This window comes from Lepeophtheirus salmonis, chromosome 14, assembly GCF_016086655.4.
Source record: "Lepeophtheirus salmonis chromosome 14, UVic_Lsal_1.4, whole genome shotgun sequence".
Lineage (NCBI taxonomy): Eukaryota > Metazoa > Arthropoda > Copepoda > Siphonostomatoida > Caligidae > Lepeophtheirus > Lepeophtheirus salmonis.
The window spans coordinates 10,501,922-10,527,418 of NC_052144.2; the positions used below are offsets into that span (position 1 = coordinate 10,501,922).

At 29.8% G+C, this 25,497-nt stretch overlaps 1 protein-coding gene across 2 annotated transcripts in view; it reads left to right on the forward strand.

Annotated features, from left to right (window-relative positions):
- Nucleotides 1-25,497, forward strand: part of LOC121129488 (lachesin) — a 250,939-nt gene that overhangs the window by 119,196 nt on the left and 106,246 nt on the right. For both annotated transcript variants that reach the window (XM_040725213.2, XM_071893404.1), the window contains one exon: nucleotides 6,450-6,595. In XM_040725213.2, the coding sequence (XP_040581147.2) occupies nucleotides 6,450-6,595 (146 nt within the window). The remainder of the gene's footprint in view (nucleotides 1-6,449; nucleotides 6,596-25,497) is intronic.

Genomic DNA, 25,497 nt, shown 5'->3' on the forward strand with positions numbered 1-25,497 from the left:
AATTCTGTTTTCCCTCGTTAGTAATGAAATAATTATGACGGGTTATTTTTGCACTTTTTACAAACTATATTAATGATTTATTATCTTAAAATTAAGAAATACTAAAATAATTTATATTATAACCCAGTAGTATTTATTTACTAAACATTAATTAATTCTTCCCAACATATATACTCACTTGAGGTGATTTATTTGTTAATTATATGATTTGAAACCTATCTAAAAAGTATGGGTAAAAACAATTAACGTGTCGTATTCATTCTCATAAATGGTTAATTATATAATTTATTTTTTAAACATTACCAATGGTTCAATTTAACCATTAGTTGTATAAATAAAATCAAAACCCCATATACAATTAACTTATTTCATCACTCAATAACTAACCAATTTATGCAAAATTAATTGAAGATGGAAAATGCTATATAAGTGATTTTAAATGTTTTATTTTTAAGAAAAATAAAATCTCAAAATTAATGGTCTTTTGAGATTAAATACGTATGAAATCACCTCAATCTTAGGAAAAATATATTTATGAAATCGTTAGTTATTCAGATGATAGCATATACTCCTTGTTTTTTTCATTTGGTTTTATCAATACATACAAGTGCTTTGTTGAACAAAGTCTATGTTGCATTAATACATGGGATTAAATTTGGGGCAATTAGCGTTTTATTTCATTAATAAGAAATGTGTTGTTATTTATAATTTTAATTACTTTAATTTATGTTCTTATAAAAAGTACAGCGTTATAAATAAAAGTATAAATATACAGCGTATCCCAGCGAATTGCAAAGGAAACTTTGGGAAGGTTTTCTTGACTTACTAAAAAAAAATATTTTTTTCCTAATTTCAATTGTTTAAGCAATAAAAACAAACAATTATTGTGAAACAAATGCCTTCATCAGATCAAGGACAACTCAGATGGAGGCCAAAAGAAATGGTGTGATAGCGCGTCTAATCAATAAAATGAGTTATAACGGGATCCTTTGTATTGTTTCTAGCTTTAACAGTATCATTACCATGATTAAAATGCTAAATGATGACAGCAACAGCATTGAGAGGCAACTAGGTAAAGAAACACATCCTAACGTGGTGAAATGACAACATGGTTATTTTTGTTTTTTGAAAGTAATTTTTTTTTATAAATTATAATGAAGTCAAATGAACTTTTAAAATATAAAAAGTTTTGCAGAACTCCACATAACCTGTCATAAATATATTTTATATTACCTCTAAAAAAATTATTGTTGCCTATTCAAAAAAAGAACAAATAATATTTATGCAGAGGTTTACGTGTACCGTGTGCTGCACACACTCATTTGAAGATTTTCTGAAACACACCTAGATAAATGTTATCGAAGCTCTATAAATCGTTAAATATAGATATGAAGCCAGAGCTTTCAAAAGTTTCGGAGAAAGATTTTGACAAGAAAATCATATTTTCACATGCATGGATATTTATTAAGTAAGTAATTTTGGAGAGTACACTAAGAAAACATAAGCAAGACTTATGATTCGACTGAATTAAAACCCCTTGGTAACATCAGATATCTGTTATACGATTTTGGAGGGACAAAGTTTATTTCCATATATAAAAAATGCATTAATTATTACAAGTGAAAGTATAAAATTTTTTTTAATTATCCTAATTTTCTCAAGATCCTTATTGGTAAATAAAAATTATACAAATATAGCCAATTTGAGACATTTTTAGTACGTATTACGTTGATTTAGTTCAAATATCATTGTTTATTGTAAACATGAAGTAGTATTCAATATAGATGTTAAGTTGTTTTTTTTAAAGCCATTTGATGAAGTTTTATGAATATTTATTGGAAGTTTGTTCATTTGATGTAATAAAATTATCATTTTTGAGCCCTAAAAATAGTATCTTATTCAATTGTTTTGCAATTTATTAAGTCAGTTAAAATATTATATTAAGAGGAGAACCTTTAAATTTAAAAAAATAGCAATAGTGAAGTGAAGATAGTGTAAAAATATTTTTAAATACATATTTATGTAATTATTTTATTAAGAATTTTAATCTTATTAATTACTTATAAATCTACTAACCCGAATAAAAATTAGTTTTTTATTTATAAAAATTTATGCTTATTCCAAATATGAGTTTATATTTCATTTGGTATCATCAACTTGTGAGAAAATACAATGTAAAAATTAAATAATTATCCTTTTTCATAGGTTTAGTTTGAAAAGGAATAATGCCTTGGTTTTTTCAATTCCTTTTAAGTTAAAGTAGTTTAGTTCAGCATTAAATACTACAGATTTCATATACAAAAAGTATTGTTTTAAATAGAAGCTCAAGTTCATCTGTAATAATGATTTGTGTTCATTTATTGAGTAAAAAATCAATAATGAGTAAAAGCTCCACTGTTTACCAATATATATATATTGAATTATATGATTCCTTATTAATCAAAATATAATGCATTATCAAAGGGTTTTTTAAATGTCAGCACTTAATATTGGTAATTTTCTCCTTAAAAAAGTATCCTAATTGATAATGCAGCTGAATTAGATCTTCTGAAAGCAAAGTAATAGTAATTTGATTTTTTAATGTTCTTTTAATTGGTCAGATGGATATCAGATTAAGTATGTGTCAACATTATAATATTACATTTACTTTATCTGACCTAGGAATCTTCTTTGAAGGCTATATACGAATACATAAAATATATTTCCTTCTCTAGGAACAACCAGGCGGGAAAATTACACAGATTGAGTTCATGATAATAATTTATCCCGAGCGCGTTGTCCATTGAGCTACGTTATTTGATTGATACATATATTTTTTAATACTTAATTTTCTATAAATCCTTTTGCACCTTTACGCACAAGTATTGATCTAAACTGGCACCAAGAAAGGGAGAAATATGGAAAGAGGTGAACAAAGTATGGATGTTGAGGCTCCCATAGTTATAGGATATTTACTATGTACTACATAAAAATGCGATTTTATGCTAATTCAGATCCATAATTCAATATTATACTTCTTGTAAGTCTCAAACATAGGATTGTGGCCCAAATTTTTAATTTACCTTCACAGTGAGGACAGAATGTTTGCATTAGAATGATTAAATTATAAAAAAAGCGTGATTTTATGCAATTGAAATGAAAAAATTGCCAGCTCTTGATGATGCAGGTCGTGCCCATGGCACACCAAGTAGTCGAAATGGCAACTCCGAGCGAATCTAAATTTGGTTGTACAGTACACACATGCGTCTAACAAAAACCCAAGAATATTTGGAGTAAATAAAATTTCCAAAAAACTTTATAAAGTTTCATATAACAGCTTAAAAAAAAGAAAATATCTCAAATGTGTTTAAAAAAGTGATTTTCTGACTCTAATGCCTCAAATGCCGATTTCTGGAATAATTATATCAATTAAAAACACGCTAATAAATATCCAATCATAAATAGAGTAGTTAAATTTGCTCCAAAAATGATACCACTGAATAAAAATATCTAAAAGTTACTCAAATCTAATTTAAATTCCAGCCCCCCAAAAAAAAAAAAAAATATATATATACATGCATAAAAAAGAGTTACTTATAGGAACTTGAAGATAAAAATGTAATAATTTTGATCTCATATTCCATAAACTTAACAATCTTATACATATACAAGTGCATCAAGGCCTTTCAAAAAAAGTTATGTACTTATGTAAAGCACATGGACGGGCGTTTTATTAAGATATTTGTTGAATGCCCACCTTGTCAAGAAAACGCAAATCCTTATCAATTATGAAACTCCTTGGAAGTATGAGAATAACTTTAAATTCGGGACAAATGCCTCAAAAACAATAAGAAACGCATTGAAGACAGCCAAAGGTCAAAAGTTGGAGAGTAGTACATCAACAGTTGAAAGGCACTGCAGTAAACTAGGGATCATAGGTTTTAACGGAGTTGTTAAAAAAGTAATGGTGAATCCATTTGCTTCCTATGAACAAAATGGTTTGTAATATCGAAGGCTACATTATCAGAATACATTCACAAATCTGTAATGGACAATAAATGCTGGACTCTCTGCCCCTTGGCGTTTGAAAATTCAGAGAACCTCGTCTTTCTATGTTGGTTCATACATCAATTAATTAACAGAGTGGAGGAGATGGTACAGAAACAATGAAACTGCAGAATCAGGAAGGGGTGATTGGCTAGTATCAAGTCAATTTGTCAAGTAATCTATAAAAGTTCAAAACCAAAAATATAGACAGTAATATACGTGGCAAGAACTAATAAAAAGCAATACTTCAAGGTATGGTAAAGACGATCAAGAGATCAATATCAAAAGATTGAGAGTTTTGATGATAACAGAATACTGATTAAATATTTGTAATTAGTGATGTAAATTGTGTGTATCTTTAGCTGAGTCGTTTTTTTTTTAGAGACGTAAAGTAACCTTGAGGATTTGTTGTCAAATTATAATTGTAAGTCCTTGTTGGACTCAAAATATAATTGAGTATCGACATCAGAGATTAATTCTTGCCAATGTTCTAATTTATTTCCTTTTGCCTCTCCTCCCTTGTCGAAGCTGATCTAATGAAACGTCATGACAGGTAACTTCCTCTCCTCCAAAACATGCATCGAATTGTCAGGGTTACCATCTTTATTTATGTTATCTTTTTTTTAATATTTCATCATTATATGTAAGAATGCATGGACTAGAAGGGTAGCACATCTACCGAAAGAAAGGAGGGAGCGACTGAAAAGATAAAAAGATTTTCTAGCTTAATGCAAAAGTAAAGTGTTGAACTTTGTATGTCATACTTTTTTTTTTTTTTCGTTATAATTTTTTTAATTGTGATCCGTTAAACATTCTTATTGTGTGAAATGTTGAAGACATAGCACATTTGCTTTCTGCCTTTGAAAATGTAATAGGCTAGAAATCTTCTGTTGTTACCTCCATGTTTGAGCTACTAAGTATGTTAATATGTATATTTCATATTTCAATTTAGTCGTTATATATCCTGGAAAAATACAAAAGTCTAAAGTGCTGGATTTCGTTGTTACACCCAGTACATTAACTTCCTACAAAGTTTTACAAAATTAGATCCGTAGTCTTTTCTGCTATTCTGCTTTACAGGCCAAGGGCGTCCACAGGATTATTATTATTATTTATGATTGTTTTTTTGAATTTTTTTTTAGCTATTCTAAAAGAAACTTTTTTTTTCTACAAAATCATTTTTTATGTATAGACAGAAATTTGAAAAATTAAATTTTCCCAAAAAAAATTTCAAAAATTATACTTCAAATATAAAATTTTGTAAAAAACAAATTCAATTAAATATGAGATATAAACTTTTTTTGGAAAAAGTTTTGAAAATCTGTAATTCTTCAAAGGAAAAAATTTTAGATATATTTTTTTTTTTTGTTGAAAAAAAAAACTTACAAGGGAAAAAAAGTAATCATTTGAGTAGGATAGGCTCCTGCCTCCCTAAACCACATATCCCATGTACTTCATGCATGTATAATTTAAAAATTATCGTATAATATGTAATGAAAAAGAAAATATATTATTCAGACTTTTGACATATTATTATAAAAATTAATTTATTCATAAGAGTAAGTTTTTGAATGTTAGAACATAGCTCTATGTAAATTGAGGACACATTCTATTCTTCTCATACAAAAAAAAATGATTTTTATAACAATATTAATAAAATTTACCTACGAAAAAAAAGGATCCAATTATATAGACTCAAAATTAAATGTTTAATTTATGATTATGATGTTAAATATGATGCGTTGAGCTGAAGAAAGATTTATAAAAATGGACGTTGATATATAGCAAGTAAAAAATGTAGTTAAAAAAATTGTTAAATTTATTAATTAGTATAAATATTATTTTTTTTCATGCCTAAGTAGGTATGTACCTAAAAGCATATAGCAAATAAATATACAAAACAAATAAAACTATTTAATGAAGCAACACCGCAAAATTCCATTACGAAACAGAGTATTTTTAAACATACACATAAAAGGAATTATCGTATACCAATTCGATAGACGCTTAAATAAATGAGTTTCTTTTTAAATTTAAATGCTTATTCCCCCATAAAAACTTTTTATTCACATATTATGAAATGTATGTATCCTATATATATATATATATGGGTTTTTTCCGCAACATTAGACCTCTACTTTCAACTATTAAGATACTATTGTGTATTCTTTATTATTTGTGAAACACACATTAAATTATGTGTGTACATTTGTATAAATATCCTCTAGAAAAATCAAAATGTTTTTTTTGTCAAACTTATTAATTTTCCGTTATAGTATACATTTACATATATTTATAAAAGAAAGGGCCATAAAATGTTTTCCAATCTAGGAAATGCACTCAATCTCATAAAGGGGCATTAATAACGATATTGTAAATAATAATAATACGAACATAACAACATTCTTTCTACTTTGTTGCAGCTGGTGGAAATAGTCTTGAATTAACTTCATCATCTAAGAAAAGTGTAGAGACTCATATCAATGGGTCATTATCCCCTGATGCAGTTGGAGTCCTTGGAAAAGAGATTCGATTGGCATGTTATATTGCGAATCTTAAAAATAAAACCGTGAGTATTGATATATAGTTATTAAATATGGCATTCATTTTAAGTCTAAAAAGTAGATTGATCGTGTTTTGTTCCTTATTTGATGCTCAATTGTTCAGGTGTTTTTTATCTCCTTTACCAATTAAAATCCGACTAAGAGACCCTTATACATATAGATAACGTTTACATTTGATATAGTTAATAGATATATCTTTATTGGTTGTTAGTCTATTTTTCCTAATTATGGAAATATTACAGGGACTGTTTGATGTACAAAAATAGCCGCTAGGGCGCTCTCTATCTAATCAAAACCTGACATGATCTCAAATCTTAAATACTAAGATAAATTTTAATATCTATTGAAGAATTTCTAATGACTCAGTGGCCTTATTTTCTTGTACTATAAACTTTCCTTTGAGTTGAGATTTTTCAATTTACATATTGGTTTCAGCCACAATAATTATCCTTTTAGAATCAAAATAGTTAAATATTTGTTTGAATTATCATCGAAATGAATAATAATTCAAACAAATATTGAGTTATTTTCCACTTGTGTATTAAGTATTGCTACAAAAGGATAAATATAACCTCTGTACAATTTGCAGCTTGTATGATTAATTAAATTTAAGTTTTACCACAATACAAGCGCCGTGCATCTGCAGAAAAGTTGTACCGGGCATTAAACAGTCCCCATTCAATAATTGTGGAAAATGGTTTACAGCTTAACCAGAAGAAATACTATTTCAATCAATCAACGTTCAGAACGCTGATTATCGGGGAAAAGGCAGAAATATTGACAGCAAAAGACAAAATTGAGAGTAAATTTTTGTGTTTCTGTTGTAACGTGGTGATATATGCTTTGTACCGTGTGTCACCACTGTGTTGAAAGCCTTTTTGATATTAAACAATTTGATAAATGACCAATCTCTAATACAGACGTTTAAAGAGGCATAATTTATATTTCAACCATCCATAGAATGTTCAAGTGTTGTATTATGCATACTAATTACAAATATGGTAAAGGCATCACTCAAAATGAAACTTGTATAATTTTCTTATGTAAGCAACAACCAATACATGACATATATTTTACCAATCGACATCTTATATATATACAAAAATAAACTTTTGCATCTTCCTCCTCCTCCTCCGTTTTTTTTTCTGCCTAGCAACAGTTTTTGTTCTTCACTCTAGTATTAAAAACTACAAGGAAAGGGGAGATTACATTAAACAGTTAATTCGTTTTGGATTGCTTTAATTCAAATAAACAATTATTGATGCAATTCAAATGAACGCTTATAAGAATTTGATCTGTTGAATAAAGCCAAATAGTGACATTATATAACTAATTTGACATATTAATTTGGTAATATTTTGAAGTACCTATGGCCCATAAGTATTCTATTAAACCATTGGATATTACGTAGGAAACTAAATTATTTAGAGTTCAAGTAATTTTAAAGTTGTTATGTTGTTGGTGCATGTATTAAGTGATCTTTACTTTAGGCAAGGTAGGAGTAGGTTAGTTTATTGAAATGAGGTTGAATAGGGTTTAATTTACAAAGGTTACTATAATAAACTTTGTATTTTTGATATAAAAAAAAAAGATTGACAAAAAAATCAAAAAAACTATTAATCATAAATTTGTTATAGCTACAAATTCAGAGGCTTGTTACGTAGCTATCTTTTGATTCTTTCATGTTACTGATTATTTGGTATCTTTGTAATTTGTTGGTTTGTCTTCAAAGCATGCGTAACTGTGGGAATATCCCCGTACACAATACTGTTTAAAAGTAATTCTGACATGATCTTTTTTTTATCAAACTCAGGAGCCTACAAGATTTATTTTTTTTGGCCGTTCTTGGGGTTCTTAATTATTATTCTGAAAAAAATCGGGTACTTTAACTTTCAATTCAAATAGACAAACATAAGTTATGAATAACATTATTTATTTGAATTTTTAAATTATTTCGATACCAGCATTTTGTGTCCAAATGACCCCCGCTCATATGTCCATAGAATGGAAGAGCTCATACTTCTAACATATACTACGTATTTCCAAAAATGGATCGATTAATTGCAAAATTCTGTTATGAGACATTTATTACTTTATACTAAAGATTTTTGTGCATGAGAATTTATTGTAATTCTACATATTTTTATCATATATAAATCGACATCAAAAAATGACATTTTTTATCGGGTATGTGGTCTGTCAACATATAAACAATCTATAACAAAAATTAAGAAAAGGATAAAAAGTCCAATATTATTGCTTACATATATACATACATCCCAATGTTTCTTAGACATATTAGATTCAATTAAAGGCTTTGCATTCAAATTTGTGGGATGAGTTAAGATAACCAAGAATTATGAATATAAAACCTTTATTTGATTTGAGAAACTAATATTGGTCCCGATATAGTCTATTATAGTACACATAAAAGACTCGGACACAACTTTCACTATAAAAAATTAGTACGTAGAATAAAATCAAAACATTTACTATAAACTAGGCATTTGTAAATGCTTTCATTTTTTAATAATGTTTTTTAAAATTTATGTACCTACATAAACATAAAAAAAATGACTTACAATCTAGTCTAAATAATATTTCTCTTTTTTTACAGTATATGTGAACATTTCTTTTAAATTGAAGAACTTTATATATTATAAATCATATTAAGATTTTCGAATTGGACTTCCTTGCTTCATGTTGAAAATAAGCATGAATCTTGTATAAAATACACTATAAAAATCAATGTAAAGATCATAAATGCCAAATTTTCAGGGGAGTTTTGACAAGAAAGCAAAAAAAAAGAAATATACATTTGTATCCCTACACAAAATAAAGTTCAAATTTTGATATATAGTGTAATTACGTCATTCACATTTACTGAGAGTGTATAAATCAAGATAACCTTAACTTGTTGTATGAATGAATTATGATCAAGTCAGTCAGTCTTTTTATAGGTGTTTCTAATCATCCTAGAAATCCCTTTCACCTTTATCCTACCACAAAATTTTCACATGTCCTTTGAAGTGTACATCATGCATTTGATTCCACATATCTGGGTTTTATTATTTGATCAATAGGTGTCCTTAAAGGGAATCATCATTAGATCAACCAAAGGAATTTTTTTTGGGATCCATTACACAGCTAAAAAAAATTGGCCTATAACCAGGAATGGTTTGATTCTGATTAGCATATCATTGCTTGTGTGGTCTTTGAAGTAGTTATCTGTAAAGTGCCTGCATGAGATATATTTTTTAAATATGCTTACTGTTATTGCAATGCTTATTAGAATGAACCGAAGCCCCTTTCAGATAACTAGTACATTTTTGATCTTGGATATTTTACATAATACATTACTCATTACCATATTTATCCCAAGTGATGTTTTGAATTTCTTTGAAGTCAATGCCAGGCTTTCTTTTCCCTTCTGATTTGTATAAAGGTATGATTTGTTTATAATGTTGTATTATCTGAAAAGAGATGTCTAAAAAAGTATATTGGATGTATTCTCTTTATATTCATTCTGTTCCTGTCTATGAAAGGAGGTAGTCTTTCTAAAAAATTAGCTATCCTTGGCTTTCCCAATATTTTACTTACCATTTGACTTTTTATTATGTCCTCTGACATAATTTTTAATCTCAGATTCAAAAAACCTCATCTCCATCCATGTCCACAGGGAGAGGTTAGGACGTAGCCGTAGTCTACTAAATTGAAAGCAATACGTGAGATCTGTTCCTTTTCGTTCCAAAAACGTGCGTTTGATGTGTTGTTAGCCAGATGTGTTTTATTCATAGCATTGTGGGAAATCCATGCCCATTTTTCATGATCGAAATAATTTATATACACTAAAAAAATGAGCAGTATTATACAGAGAAATAATAAATGATAGTTTCAATCGCCCTTTCATCTTTCTTAATGCTACTTGTAACGTGTTTATAGACGTTATTCCCTCCCCTTCCACTGGATTTAGGAAATTTGATACCAATGTTCCTCTAATCCGATCCAATAGTTTCTAGGTTTCTTTAATATATGCACATAATTCGGATAAGTTCTTGAGGAGGATTGAGTAAAATAGAAGAAATAATCTTCTTTCGGTTTCTTTTTGTTGTTTTTAAATTTGGAATGTCAAATATTTTTCCTCCAAACATAGAATCGATTTTTTAAATTTTCTTTAGTTCATTCGCTTTGGTAGTATCCAATTTTGTTACACTTAAACGTACTCCATTCTTAGTTGGTCTTGGTGTTTTTGAACTTCTTTGGTTGTGTTTAGGCCCTGACTATTCTCCAGATTAGCTGTCATCTGTTGTCGAACCATCCGGCATTCTGATGTTAAGTGTGAGGAATTTGGATAAAATATAGATTTTTAATGTCGAAGTTAAAGTATAGGGTACATGTTTTTTGGAGACTTATTATGTCGACCTCAATTGGCTTTTCAACCAGAATCTTTGATTTTTTTTATTATTATTAAGGCTCAAAAATGTTCATATTATATAATTTAAAATATTTGGGGTAGAGGAATTGAATTTGACATAATATTAATAAATATTTTAGTTTAAAATCATTTCCCCCAAAGAACCTTTCAGTACGTGCTGATATGCTGCAATAAAAAAATTGAAATAATTAATGAAACATAATCAGATGTAGAAATATAAAATATAAATAGAATATGACGAGTAAAACGAGCATAAATAATAAAACATTAGAAAAAAAAACTCAGCTAAAAACCGAGTCCAGAGTCTAAAATTCACATTCAATACAATTAATTCCCAAAAGTTTCATAAGATCCAATAATTCTTTTCAATGTGTTCAAATATATTGCTGATATTTTCGAGTAGAATCGTACGCAATCTCCTCCATATTTCCATCCATAATCCGACACATTTGGAATCCTTAAAGAGGAGGTTGAATATCTCGCTGCAGCAGATATAAAAATCTTTGATTTCTCGTTTTGTACACCCAAATTTCCTTTGTTTCCTCGTATCGTATTTTTCACATCCGATCTTAATTATCTCCTCCTATCTTATTCTCATACTCCCGATACAGCACCGTACTCCATTCTTAACCATGACTCCTACTTTGATTATTTTGTTTGTGGTCAGATCTGGTTTGCTTTCAAATTAAACGTGAATTTGTTCTGCACCCTTCCAATCTCAAATAACACTTTGGAGTGAGTGAGTGAAGGAATCTTGCAAAGGATTGGCTGTGCTATGATATGTTACTATCCAGAGGCTTTGCATACCATAAAGTGCATCTGCATGTCTTCGTCCTCCCTTTGTATTATACTCTCTGATTCAATGAGAGGTTGCACCCTTGCCCCAATCTTGTTAAGTTGTTGATCAAGTTTATACATAAATTCCCTAAGATTTGATTTTCTTTCCAATGGTTTGCTGTCGGTAATCAAGCTTTGGAACATGTTCTCTATTTATGATCACCAGAAGGATAGTTAATGTAGGAGATACCTGACGAATAAATCTTCGTTTTGCAAGGGCTTGAGGTTTGAACCTACAAAGATTTTGGTATATCAGAAGCAAATAAAGATCTAACAGGAAAAAAATTGATAAACATTGAGATTTAAAGAGCCATTGACCAAAATTCTAAGCTTAATAAATCTCCTTGGCTGTCTAGCATTGCAGTAGAATTTAAAAAAAAAATGTGTTTACTTTTTCAGTCTTTTCTACTTTCTTTTTACGAAAGGGTAATTTATCTTTAATTTTTTTATTCCTGAATTTCCATGGGAACGTCAGATACCAAAGGCTAACAAGGATCCTGGATACCTGAAGAACTACAGATTGTTAGATATACAAAACGAGGGAGATATGGAAATCAAGAGTCATTTTTTGGTAATAGAAGAGGACTAAGGTATAAGCGTATATAACTGTTCAAGATAAAAATTGACAGATTTCTTGGAGATATTCAGTAGGATGACCAAACTGTTGGTATTTCAGCGATACCAGCACAACTAAATTACCTTTGCTATGCTGACAACTTAACTTTGGTGTTGAGTAGGAACACTTTCGCAACAATTAAGTCAATCAGAAGAAGCCCTTCACATAGTAGCCCAAAGGGTTCAGATTTGACGAGCTAGGAGGCCACATTGAGAAATGTGACTCCCTTCAGAATGTATGAAGTGTATTTTTGGCTCTCAGAACGACAATAACTCTTTCTTACTGGTGTTTTTGACCCAATTGACTCCTTGAAAGCCTTGGCAAAATCATAAACAGTTGTTTAGGGTATCTTCTCTTTGGACGTGTCCCCCGGCACAGAGGCACACAATAATGTCCGAACCATGTTCATGTTCGAATAACATCTCAAGGATTTTGTAATTTACATATACAGTTTTGTCAGCTAAATCTGGCGAGAAAACTTTCATAGATCTCAGCGTTGCTATATTTAGTATATTTTTTTAGTTTTTTGTATATGTTTTAGAAAATTGCTTTATTTTATATAATAAAACGACAATAATTATTTATTTGTTATCTCTAAATGAGGAGATTTTAAAAAACAGGTAAAGTTTTCCTTTATTAAAGCATTATTTTGATTAATCTCGAGAGACTTGTAACATTAATAATATTGATAGCCCAAAACACTCCCTTAATAAGGATAATAAAATCAAAATTGTCTTAATTAACTTCAACAATAACAGAAAATCATTCAATAATGTTTCAAAATGGTATAGATATATTTAGTATTATCAGAATACCTCAGTAATGTTTGACACAAGATTTAATACCAAATGGAAAGATGTGGGAAGGGGGAGGGGGGAGGTCCTCATCCCATTTTTAATTTCAATCATAATTCAATATTTCTACAAACAAAAAAAAACAACATCCAAACTAAATTAATTAAAAACAATTTAAATTATATTTATGTATTGAAGATACATTTTATATTCAACTGATTTAATTAAATTGCATATGTTTAAAATCTTCATTTATTTAAGGAAGAGGTAAAATGTACAAATAAAATGATAATAAAAAAATAATATGCGGTAAATTTAAACACCTAGTGGAAACAATAAATTTAAACAGTTTGCAAATTATTATTGAATCTAATATTAATTGTTATATATGCTACTAAATTATTATTTAAATGTGAATATATTCAATATTGTAAGCTATTTATCTATCAAACTATGACATAACCGACTTACAAAAAGAGACGTAGGGCTTACAGTTGTAGTCACGATCTATTTTAATCCAGGCCTAGTAGACAACTATTTTTATTCAATTCACTTTTCCATGACTTTCTCTAGATGCTTTCATCTTAACATACGATCACATCAATAATCAAAAGATTCAGTATTTTGGGCTAGACAGAGTGTGGACCAAAAAATCCTTATTAATATTATATATGAAGGAATTACATAAACAAATAAACTTATGGTTAATTTATTTAAAAAAATAAATAAAAACATCAATCATAATTACGACTATAATTAGTTGTAAATCATTTGAAATTAAAATTATATAAAAAGTTTGTTCCTCTGCGTACATAGGATTCAATTTATTACTAGTTGGCTTATATACAATATTGATCACAATACTGAATAGAATTTCATTTTCAATGGGAAGAACTGAATCTTTTTATAGTGGTCTATTAATATTTCACAAATTATGTGTAAATTAAATTTTTTTTTAATTATCCGAGGCCCCTACAAGTAGAAGCCCCAAGTCTTAAACCTTCTCGAGATAAACTATGCTCCTCTTTTTTTTTTAATTGGTTGACCATTTGAAATAATTTAATTATATTTTTATTTTTGAATAATTTAAATAAATAAGTAAGCTCAGGCATTGATGGAATGGCCATTATTATCCCAATTCCGATAACCGATTTCTATACTTCAAAAAAAGACGATTCTTGCTTATTCTTGCCAAGTCCGATGCATCGGTACATCCTTAGGTTAAATACTATATCCAGCTTTATTTTTGATCTAATATGTCCTACTTCACAATCAATAACAATCCCAACAAGCCAGGGAACAGATTTACAGCTTTTGACGTTGCAGGCCGTATCCATAACGTACAGGCTGTCATGATGGTAGCTCAGAGCGAAATCAAATTTGGATTAGAGTTGCAACAGACATTCTTTTACTAGACGCATCAAACTGAAAAGTTTAGGGGTTTGAGGTCAGGGCTAGACAGAGATCACACGGAGGTTCCTTTTTGAGTGGATGACAACCTTTGTTTCTTTTTGACTGTATCGGAGGGTTGTCATGTTTTATACTCAGTACACTTATTGATGTTAAGGCAGTCCGGATTGAGAGGTCAATAGTAACTTTTTCCTGAAATGACATGGCGGATGTTGTTTCAAAAATTTTATAATTAAGAGTTGTGGGATGAAAAAAAAGCTTTTTCATTTTTGTCCCGAGCGTCATTTGGTTCTATCATTGAAAATAAAGTGGATAAAATCGTTATAATATTTTACAACAAGTTTTGGGTTACAGCAAAGGTGGTCATTTTGACTTTGCCCAATGAGGTTCTTGATGTTATCTTGATTAATAATGGGGTTCCTGCCACTGACATCTGTGTTTTAAAGTTTCCATCCTCTTTCATCTTCTTTTTAATATTATAAACCGTTTTCCAGGCAGTTCATCTGCTTGGAAGCAGAACTACAGAAAAAGTTAACAATCGAGTTATAAATATTAACAAAGGATTCATTTAACTTTGAGAGATCAAGTTAACACAAAACGCTATTTTTATTTAAAACCAGGATTATTGAAAAAGTTTCACAAAACTTGAGTTTTGTGAAACTTTGTAAGAAGGTTATAAATGTTAACAGTAAGGGGTCAAAAAAAATTTCACCGATCATGGTCACATAATAAATAACATAAATCGACTATATCTTTTTAACAAATTGAAATACTTAACTGAAATTAAATTTCGAGAGGTATAGGTTATAAATAACGTTAACAAGCATAATGGACCATGATTCTGGAAAAAAAAAATTAGAAAGAGATTTTGCACTACCAACTACCCATTCTAGTTTTTAATTTATATGTCTGTTGAGCCCTTGATTGATGCACATTTCAAATAATCCACTTGAACAAGAAATCACGGCAATCATTAAATATTTTATATATATTTTTTTATACTAATTAACAAAATTTATATGGACAATGTAAACATATAATCAGAAATATAGATACTTCATATATTATAAGTAAAACAAGAACCACTCAGGTTAAGTTTCAGTTGTTTAAAATAATCAAAAGAAGAAGAAAAAACTACAAATTAAAAATAAGCAACCTACTTTATTCGTATTTTTTCAAGGGATCTGCAAGCATACATAAAATAAATATTATTAGTAGTAATTATTAAAATACTAATAACTTATTTTAAACAAAATAATATTTGTATTCAATTTTTTTGCAAAACCTAAGCCGAAAGTGGTTATAAAAATAACTTTAAAGATTAAAAAGTTGCTCCATCGAAAAGAAATTTTTCAATTAGTGGCTAGATTTTTATCAGAATATCGGATCAAGGCTGTTGGACTGGAGTCAAAGAGGTTTGAGGAGAGGTTGTTCCTCACTCAAAGCATTCAGCAATTCTGTATAGGGCGTTGTTGGAGTCCTTAATGTTCTCAAACAGCATGGCAGCCCTTTGATTTTTTTCTCCGATTTAAGTTAATGTAAATCATACAGTTTAAACACTGATACCTTTTTGGACGTGGAAGAGACCATGGAGAAGTCCTGGATCGAGCTGGTTACAATGGGAGGCCTAGCATGTGGCAGCTGGACTTTGTTCCCTTCCACACCTAGAAAAAAAGTATCAAATGGATCCAAGACAATTTTGACGACCTTATCTTGCCGGACTTTTGGTCTCCAAATTCGCTAGATCTAAATCCGATGATTTTGTTATTCAGTGGTGCAATTGCCCAACTGCTTGGAGTGTGCACAAGGAAATTCGTCGATCACGTTCAAGTGTCATTTTCTCAACTTGTTTGTAAGCTAAAGAGCTCATGCTTTTTTGTTTTTTTGTTATGTAACTCATACAGTATCCTTTAATATATCGAATTAATTTCTATCACTAAGCCTTCATTAATGTTTGAGTTGGTAAGTATTCAGATTTCAATGGGCCATCCGATATGTTATACTTTTTTCTTATCAAGTCAGATTTTCGAGAATTTTATTTTTAAATTTTTAATGTATATTATAGGTATGAGTCATTTTTTGAGTAAGAAAAAAAATAACTAGATAAAACTTATTATCTGTAAAGTTTCAAATAATGAAATAAATAAATATCGATTTTTCCCTTGGTTTCACCCAATAATAATTCATTTGGATTAAAAGTAATTGTTTTTTTTCTTAAATGTCTACATACATATATTAGGAACAATATCGGTTTATTTTCAATTTTATAAATATAGAAATTGCTCGGGGTTAATTTTATGAAGAAAAAAATACTAATATCATATTTTTAATCGATCTATTAAATTGAAAAAGTAATATTTGTTGAACTGGGCTTCAAAAATTTTCTACAAAATGAAAAGAAAGGCTCTATATTAAACAATAGTTACCTAATAATTTGACTTGACCCAATTATTGGACTATTATCTATTTTATTGTTAACGTACAATGTTTACAGATTTACAATAACTAACTTTAGTTAAATCAATCCACGCTTAGAACACTGAAGATAAGTATACAACTCAGAGTGTACAAAAAAAAAAAAAGGTTTTGGATATGTATTGGGATTGGAATTGGTGGCCCATTTATTTATAGAGCAGTGCATGGTTAAAAGATCAATGCACTTATCTAAAGAGTCAATGGGCTTTTGAAATATTTAACAACTTGAAATTAAGCCATTTTAATATTATTTTTTCAAGTAGATCCTTTGAATAATTGTAAATACATACATCTCACCACACAAAATGAAGGAGAAAGACAATATCTCAACGACAACAACCCATATCTTTGCACCTAAAGCTTTTGAGTGCATATCCATAAAACATTATACCTTCATAAACAAACAAACTTTATTAATAAATCCTTCAGAACTATTTATTGCATGTTATTTAAGACTGCAAATGACAAAGCTACGAGGGTATCAAGCAAGGTACTGTTTGTTCATAATTAAGCAATTCAGCAAATTATTATTATTGTTGGTTAACTAATTATAATAAATGTTAAAAAAATATCTTTGTCAGTTTTTATTTATGTCTAAGTTAATTGATGTCAAAAAAAAAAAAATTATTAAGTGAGTTCATTAGGGTCTGTATTTGTATGTGGATATTATTGTTTTGTCATTTGTGCATTAGATGTACAAATACATGAATGGAAAGTTAAAGAATGAGTCTCTATCTTTATTTCTCTCCGTCTCAAATGCTCTTGACAGACAAAAAATTATGTCAATACCATTTGCATTATTATTATTTTTTTTTTTTTTTGAAGTGGCATCCTATTATTTAAGGAATAAGTATTCAATTATATCGAGTAGATAAAACATTGGCTACAGTACGTATAGAAAGATGTGATAACTATCAAAATCTTCACGAGCGTAAACATTAAAATAATAAAGGTAGTAACACTATATATCCATTATTGTTTCAATTATGGCTTTAGTAATGTGTGGGGATCTAGAGGATTGGTCAGACTCTCAAGCAGCAATTGGAGTATTGGCGTCGATAGAGACAAAGAGTTCCGTTATTCCATATATGAAAAATCTTTTGAGGTCGTGAGCTAGTGATGTGATTCTCTCCCTCTGCAAGGTAAGAGGTCACAGTAAAGTTACTGGAAATTATGTGGCTGATATGTTAGCCAAAGCTGGAGCACTTGATCAACCTCTCTCCCGAATTGTTGGAATCCCTTGGTCATCACTTAGGGAGAAGGTATCTCCCCAATACATAGACATATGGCAGACTTTTTGGTCGAATCTTGACTATTGCCGTCAATGCTGTATCATACTTCCAAGAGTTAGACTTTGGAGGTGGAAGCATCTCTTAGACTTTTCAAAAGAAAAACTGAACTCATTGGTTCAGTTTATCACTGGGCATTGTCTCTTATGCCGACACTATCACCTCATACACAGATAAGTTAGCCCACTATGTCATGGGCGTGGTTTAAGAGATGAAGAACCACTTCATCTGGTTTATGAATGTCCTAAAGTTATGATTAAAAAGATACAGCTTTTAGACAATATTCAACCTTTTCAAGGACATTCCGTCTCCAGCCTCTTCAATTGTTTTAATGAATTCTGATATTGGGGGCTGGTTGAACAATGCACCATCCCTACAATACGTTCAGGATGGACTGCAGTAGGATACCTAATCTGGCAAGCTAATTTGAAGACACCACAAATTAAAGTTATTTTTACATGTGCCCGTACTGATTGTATGTTTTATTTGAAGTGTAGCAATAAATATTTTATTAGTAGTAGTAATGTGTGTCAGAAGAAAAACATCTTATCCTGCAATAATCTTCTGACAATTCTACTAAAAGTAAATAGTAAGTGTATGGGACCGAACTTGACTGGACCAAGGTCCTCCGTTTTAAATACAACTGACGCTCACACTATTGATAACCAAGCTTTATTCAAAAATACCCCTTCCTTTCCCTACAGTATCGGATGCACATATTCTGAAATGAGTTAGGTTGATATTGCTCTTCAATCAGACTAAAGGATGTGAATAAACTGTTAAACGAGATACAATTGTACATTTTTATTCAAAAAATCTTAGGATATATGTGTTGATTACTTTATTGTTGGCTTGTAAATGTGATAATCATTAAGAAATTTAGAGAAATATTTTTTAAAGTGGTTTCATTATTCAAAAACTTGCTAATTGAACCGAAACATTTTCAAGAGACATTTTAATGTACCATGGAGCAGTTATGTTTATTTTTAATGTCTTTAGATGGAAAATAAAATGAGAAAGTATATTCCAAGTACAAAAATTTAAGACAATACTTTACATACATCTTGACATGTTGCAATAAAACCATTAATAATATTCGGTACTGAATAAATGATTTAATAAACATTAATACAGTTGAACAATAACAATGATTAAAAACGCATCTGACTAGTATAACAAAGATATGATACATTTTAGTTGAAGAAATAATCTTTTTAATAGATGAGCTATTATTGTGAATATTTTCGAAACTTTGAAAAATATCAATCATAAGTTGTAAAATATTTTTTTTTTCCAAGTGATTACTTTCTGTCAATATGGTAAATGTAAATTATTTTTTGTCTACTTTTGATTTTTATATTAATGCAGGGAACAATGTGATGATAAAAAGGCTGTAAAAATTAAATTATTGCTAACCTTTTTTTTTTTTTTTTTGAAAATTTAATTATCTTTTACCCCTGATTTGAAAGAAAATTCAAATAGTTTATTCAACTGAATACACAAGTATATGTTTATCCCTTAAATTATGTATTGATATATAGTAAATTTATAAGTATGAAGTGTCTGTTTTCTTATAAAATCCTCTCTTTCGGAACCATTTAACTGTTTTTTTGTTCCAAAACTTTGATCCCCTAATTCCAAATATGACCTTTTTTTCTGTTAGCCTTATGGCTTTCAGAAAAAGTCCATAAAGTGTTGTTAAATTATTTCATTTCATACCTGAAAGTCTGAACTTGAATTTATAAAAAAAGCCTTTCCTAAAAACGCTCTCCATCGTTGTCAATTTAAGATAAGACCACGACAATATTTTAGTTATAAAACTCAATGATCTAATAATAAAAGTACGTATATTTGTATGGTATAGCTTAAATAAAGAGAAGAAAAGTGGGAAAAAAGAGAGAGAAGAAAAGTGGAAAAAAAGAAAGAGAAAAAAAGTAGGCGGTAGAACTTAAAAAAGTGAGAGTAGGATCCTTAATTCGGGATCGGTGTTCATTAATGAAGAAAAGCTCATGTGCAGGAAGGAATCATTGACAACGAAATCTCCATTGAACTGTCCCTGAGCAGTAGGACTTGCTCCGAGGACTCCCTTGAATGCTTGTCTTTTGGAATCACTCAGTCACTTCGGGTCTGCAACGAGCCATCTAGTGTCAATGGAGCTTGAAAGAAGGATACAAGTTCGTTATAACGGTATTAGTGTAGTAAATTTTGAGAGTCAATGTAAATTCTCTTTTCTGAGTTTAATCTTGAATATTTTTAAAGATGGAGGTGTGCTGCTGAAGTTGTGACTAAGTTTTCTTTACCTGATGAATGTGGAGGCATCATGAGAAAAGGAATCCATGATATCTGGATAACAGCTCTTACATACAAAGATTAGAAAATTGGAATATCTACTTCGATACCAACTTATATAAAGCCTTTTACCTAATGTCATTAATTGTATCATAATTGAAGGGAAATCACTTTTGGTGGTAAAGGTTGATATTTTAATATATAAAATGGATAAATTGATTGATTTTGTGAGAATTTACTCCGAGAACTTCCTTAAATGTCCGTCTTTTCGAACCCTTCACACACTACGGGTCTGCAAAGAGGCATCTTGTGTCCATGGAGCTGGATATAAGGATGTATGAAATCGAGTCATAATGTATGGATGTCCAGATGAGGGATGTCTATACAATAAAAAGTGACTTATTCTTTTTAATGTATATTTTGGATCATTTAAAAAGTAATAATGCCACATGTTATTCGGAACATTTATCGCCAAACCTGCTACTACAGTTTCCACACCCTTTATTTACACACATTGTGCAAAAAGATGCACAAAATGGATAGTTTATTATTTTTATTAGAAAATAAAATCGTTCATATATAAAGGAGTATATAGTTATTTTTGTCAACTCATCCAAAAACTTTATTTCTTAATATCAAGTTTTCTTCTTCGATCAACCTTCTTTCTTCCAAAAAAAAATCAAACATATAAATATACTATTTATCAATCAATAAGTAAATTCTTAAACATTTATATGTAGTTCATCATTGGCAAATATGTATATTTAATTATTAATTTCCTTTTGATTGATTAGATTATTCAGTTTAAATAAAATAATATTGTTACAGTCTTATTATTATCATGCCTTTCCCTGGATATAATTTTTGTAAAGATATATTATAGAATTCCAATAATACATTAGATACAAGTTGAAAAATCATGTAATATTTATTGGTTAAGGGGTAAGAGGGAAATATCCAATATGATCACTCCTTTTTTTACAATTCTTGTCAACATGTAAAATCTAAGAAATCATTTCCTTATAAATATATGAAAATGATTAAAGAGACCTGATGATTTGAGACCTGGGTCTCACGGAGACCCAAGTTTTGTTGATGGAGATCTTCGGGGTATGGGTGGTTCGTGTTGTATCTTGCAGGCCTTGGGTTTCATGTGCACCTAGATGGAATTGGCCAAGCTCTGGACCTCGCTGAAGGGGACTTCTTCGTCGTTATGGCCATGTCAGCAATGGATGAATTCGGTTTTTTCTTGAAAGCTGTCTTCAGGCAGTTTACGGGGTATCCTGCCTCCATCTGGAGAGTCTCTGAGATCCTCCCCGACCTTCAACCGCATGGAAACATTGTATATCGTCTTCATCTAGACCCCAGTCTGCTCCCAGATGGCCTTCAATGACAACCCCGCGCGGAGGAGCGCTGCGATCTCAATCGTATTCTTTTACTATGTGCTCAAGGTGGTCAACAAGAAAATGATATTTTTATTAATTGACAGCTAATTATGTGCCCTAGAACATTGTACATTCTCAAAATCTCTCAAAAGTTCCATAATAGGGATGAGTAAATAATAACAGTAGCCAAGGATGTATAAAATATGTCCCAAAAATGGGAGCGCCTTGTTTTAGTGGGCAATCTGAACTGTTTTTTGTTTTTTTTCCAAGACTGCTAATATTATTATTTAATGTTTGAGAAGGGAACATGTTGAAGTAATGTAATAACTAATCTTTGCTCCCCATGAGTTATTACTAAGTGTAAGTTTTGTTGGACTCGGAGTAGAATTGAGGATAGACTAATTCCATTCCATTTGTTCTTTCAAATTTATGAAGTAAGATTTGCGTTCATTTCATTTCTCTCAGGTTGCTTGAAGCTGATGGCATCCATAGCATTTAAGCTGCTCTCCTCCCAAGCATTATTCTTATTGTCAGGGTGATCCGGCTAATTCTCGGTATATTTTACTCGTACGTAACGACGGAGTAGTGTTTAAAAAGTCAGATACCTATGTATTTTTTTGGAAAGAATGATAATTCATTCATCAATATTTATATTGTCCCCTACAATGTAATCACCCCAACGCTTTTTTCAATCCTAGAAGCACTTATCATAAGCACTCTTCAATATAACCATGAGTTCTTCCAGTGATACGGTCTTTATCTCCTCAATCGTTGGATATCTCTGTCCTTTCATGGGTCTCTTCAGTTTCAGTAATTAGAAACAGTCTTATGGGTCTAATTTGGTGAATATGGTGGCTTAGGCATGATTGTAATGTTGTTTTGGGGCAAAAATATCCCACAGGCAAAGATGAGTAAGCAGTTGCATTATCATGATGCAAAACCCACGAATTATTGTTCGGTAATTTCGGACGTTTCTTTTATATATTACTTCTTGCAGCCGGTGCATAACTTCAAGATAATACTCATGATTGCCCGTATGACCGTAAGAACTCCAGATGCACTACGCCCCGGTAGTAAAAACAAAGTCATCAAAACTTTGGCTTGTCATTGGCATCTACTAGGCCATATTGGAAGACAACTTGTCAACCTTCTTTTTTTTTTTTTTTTTTTTTTTACACATACCATTGTCAACATTTTAATTGCTTTAGAGTACTTAATTTAATTTTTTAATTTTTATAGAACATTTGATGCATATTCTTTGATTCATGTTTTTTAATATAAAAAAATCGCCGAAAAGGCAAAATACTTTGCACAGTTATGCCTTTCATAAACCAACTCAATTTATTTTGTTTCCGCAAGCCAGCGGTTGTGGAACTGATCATCCGAACAAATCTACATGTAATTAAATTTTGAGATGTTAAAGTCCAAGAAAACTAGATTTTTGAAAGCAGGATGATGGAAAAAGTTATAAATCAATTTTCTTGAAACTATGTAAGAAGTTTACATTTGTTAAGAATACAATTTCAAGTTCATAGAGTCAAATACAAAATGATAATTCCTATTAAATTTTAGAGGAAATTTATTAAGGGGAGGTTTTCTTCTATCAAGCACCCATTCTAGTTGTAATTTGGACAGGTTTTTTTTTTTAATTAGAGACTATATAAAGTAGTCAAAGAAATGTTGAGTGCACCTTGTCTTAGTATATCTTGAACAACATTTATTTGTGAAATACTGACACTATAAATTACTTTTTTTCTTCTCAAAAACTTTTATTAGACGACACAATTTGCTAACTCTATCTATCTATGAGTTATATATAGTAGTTGGAAGTGCTTTTAAATTTATTAGGTTTTAAATATGCACTCTTAATTATTTAATGAACTGACCCTTCAACAGAAGTAATTAGTTTAATGGCTATCATTATTAAGTTATACTCAATTAAATGCATCTTAAATGCGTCTTTTGCTTTAAAAATGTTAATTACTAAATGCATCGGGTTAAAACTAAAAATTTATGCGAATATCAATTGTTTAATGATTGTTATTATTTCTAATAATAATCCTATGACAAAAAAAACCATTTATAATTAACTCTTTTCTCCCCCCTTCAAAAAAAGGAGTCTAGCGACACCATTGGTAGTAATCCTCTTTCAAAAAACAATAAAAGTCTGATGTATGTAGTTCAGATTTATTCAAATTCAAGCGTTATTTAGAGCTGATTTTATGACCACCATACTTGCATGTCAGTTCTTATATGCCTTCATTTCAAAATGTAGCCAAAATGAATAATCTAGGGGGTTTGCATCTGGGCTTCAGAGGAACTCGATCATACTGGAGGATCATATTACTTTAAAGGATTTTTTTAGCACCCAAAGAAGCAATTTCTCTTGATAACAGCGGAAGGTATTTTTATACTATTTATCGGATTAGTTAAACTATATTTTATAGAATGATCTTTTTCCATGTTAAATATAACTAGAGCAGGTAGTTTTATAATAATTGTACATAAAAAACTAATAAGTATTTGATGAAAAATTAGTTAGGTATTAGCTAATAATTATCTAATTTATCTTAGTCCTAAATATACACGTACACGTTGAGATTTTTTTGTAAATGGGTCATTTTGTGCATAAAAAATAAAGACCACAGGGGGTAACAAAAAGCAATACATATTTTTATACAACGGATATTTCATAGAAAAAATTACTACTTAAAACTTTTGAAGTGAGTAACTTAAAAACCCTAGAATTTTGCATCATTTCAGTATGTAAATTTTATGGTTTCACCCAGTACTATTGTAGTTATTAATATTAATTGTTACAGTGGTATGAGTACCCAAACTGTTGGGACTAAGGAGCTGGAACTTTATATAAATGCCTCTTTTGTACCTTGTTAGGATGAGACAGGGGTGACAATTGGGAGGGGGGGGGGTCTGATTTTCTACCCAAAACACAAAAATTGTTTTTGTGACGACATAAAAAACTAGATAGGAGGTTGTTTTATAAATGAAAAATCACTGGCGTCTTAAAAACAACTATATAAATAAAGACATTTCTTAATACATTCATAATAAAAAAAGTTTTTGGCAAAAAAAGAAATCTTTGAAAATTACAATTACGTTTTTTAAGGTGAAAAAAATGGAGTTACTATTGAATATTAGATGTATAGATAAAATAGAATTTGTATAATTTTGCTCAGAAGTTCTTTTTAATATAAATTTGACACAGAAAAAATGAACTTGTAACTTAAATATCTGTCATTTTTTGTATAATTTTTTTAATTTCTTTCATATCTTATTTTTTTTTTCTTCATCAAGCGTCAATTTCCAATTTTTACGAAGAATTGTCACAAAATAATGGATTTTGGACATAAAATTTT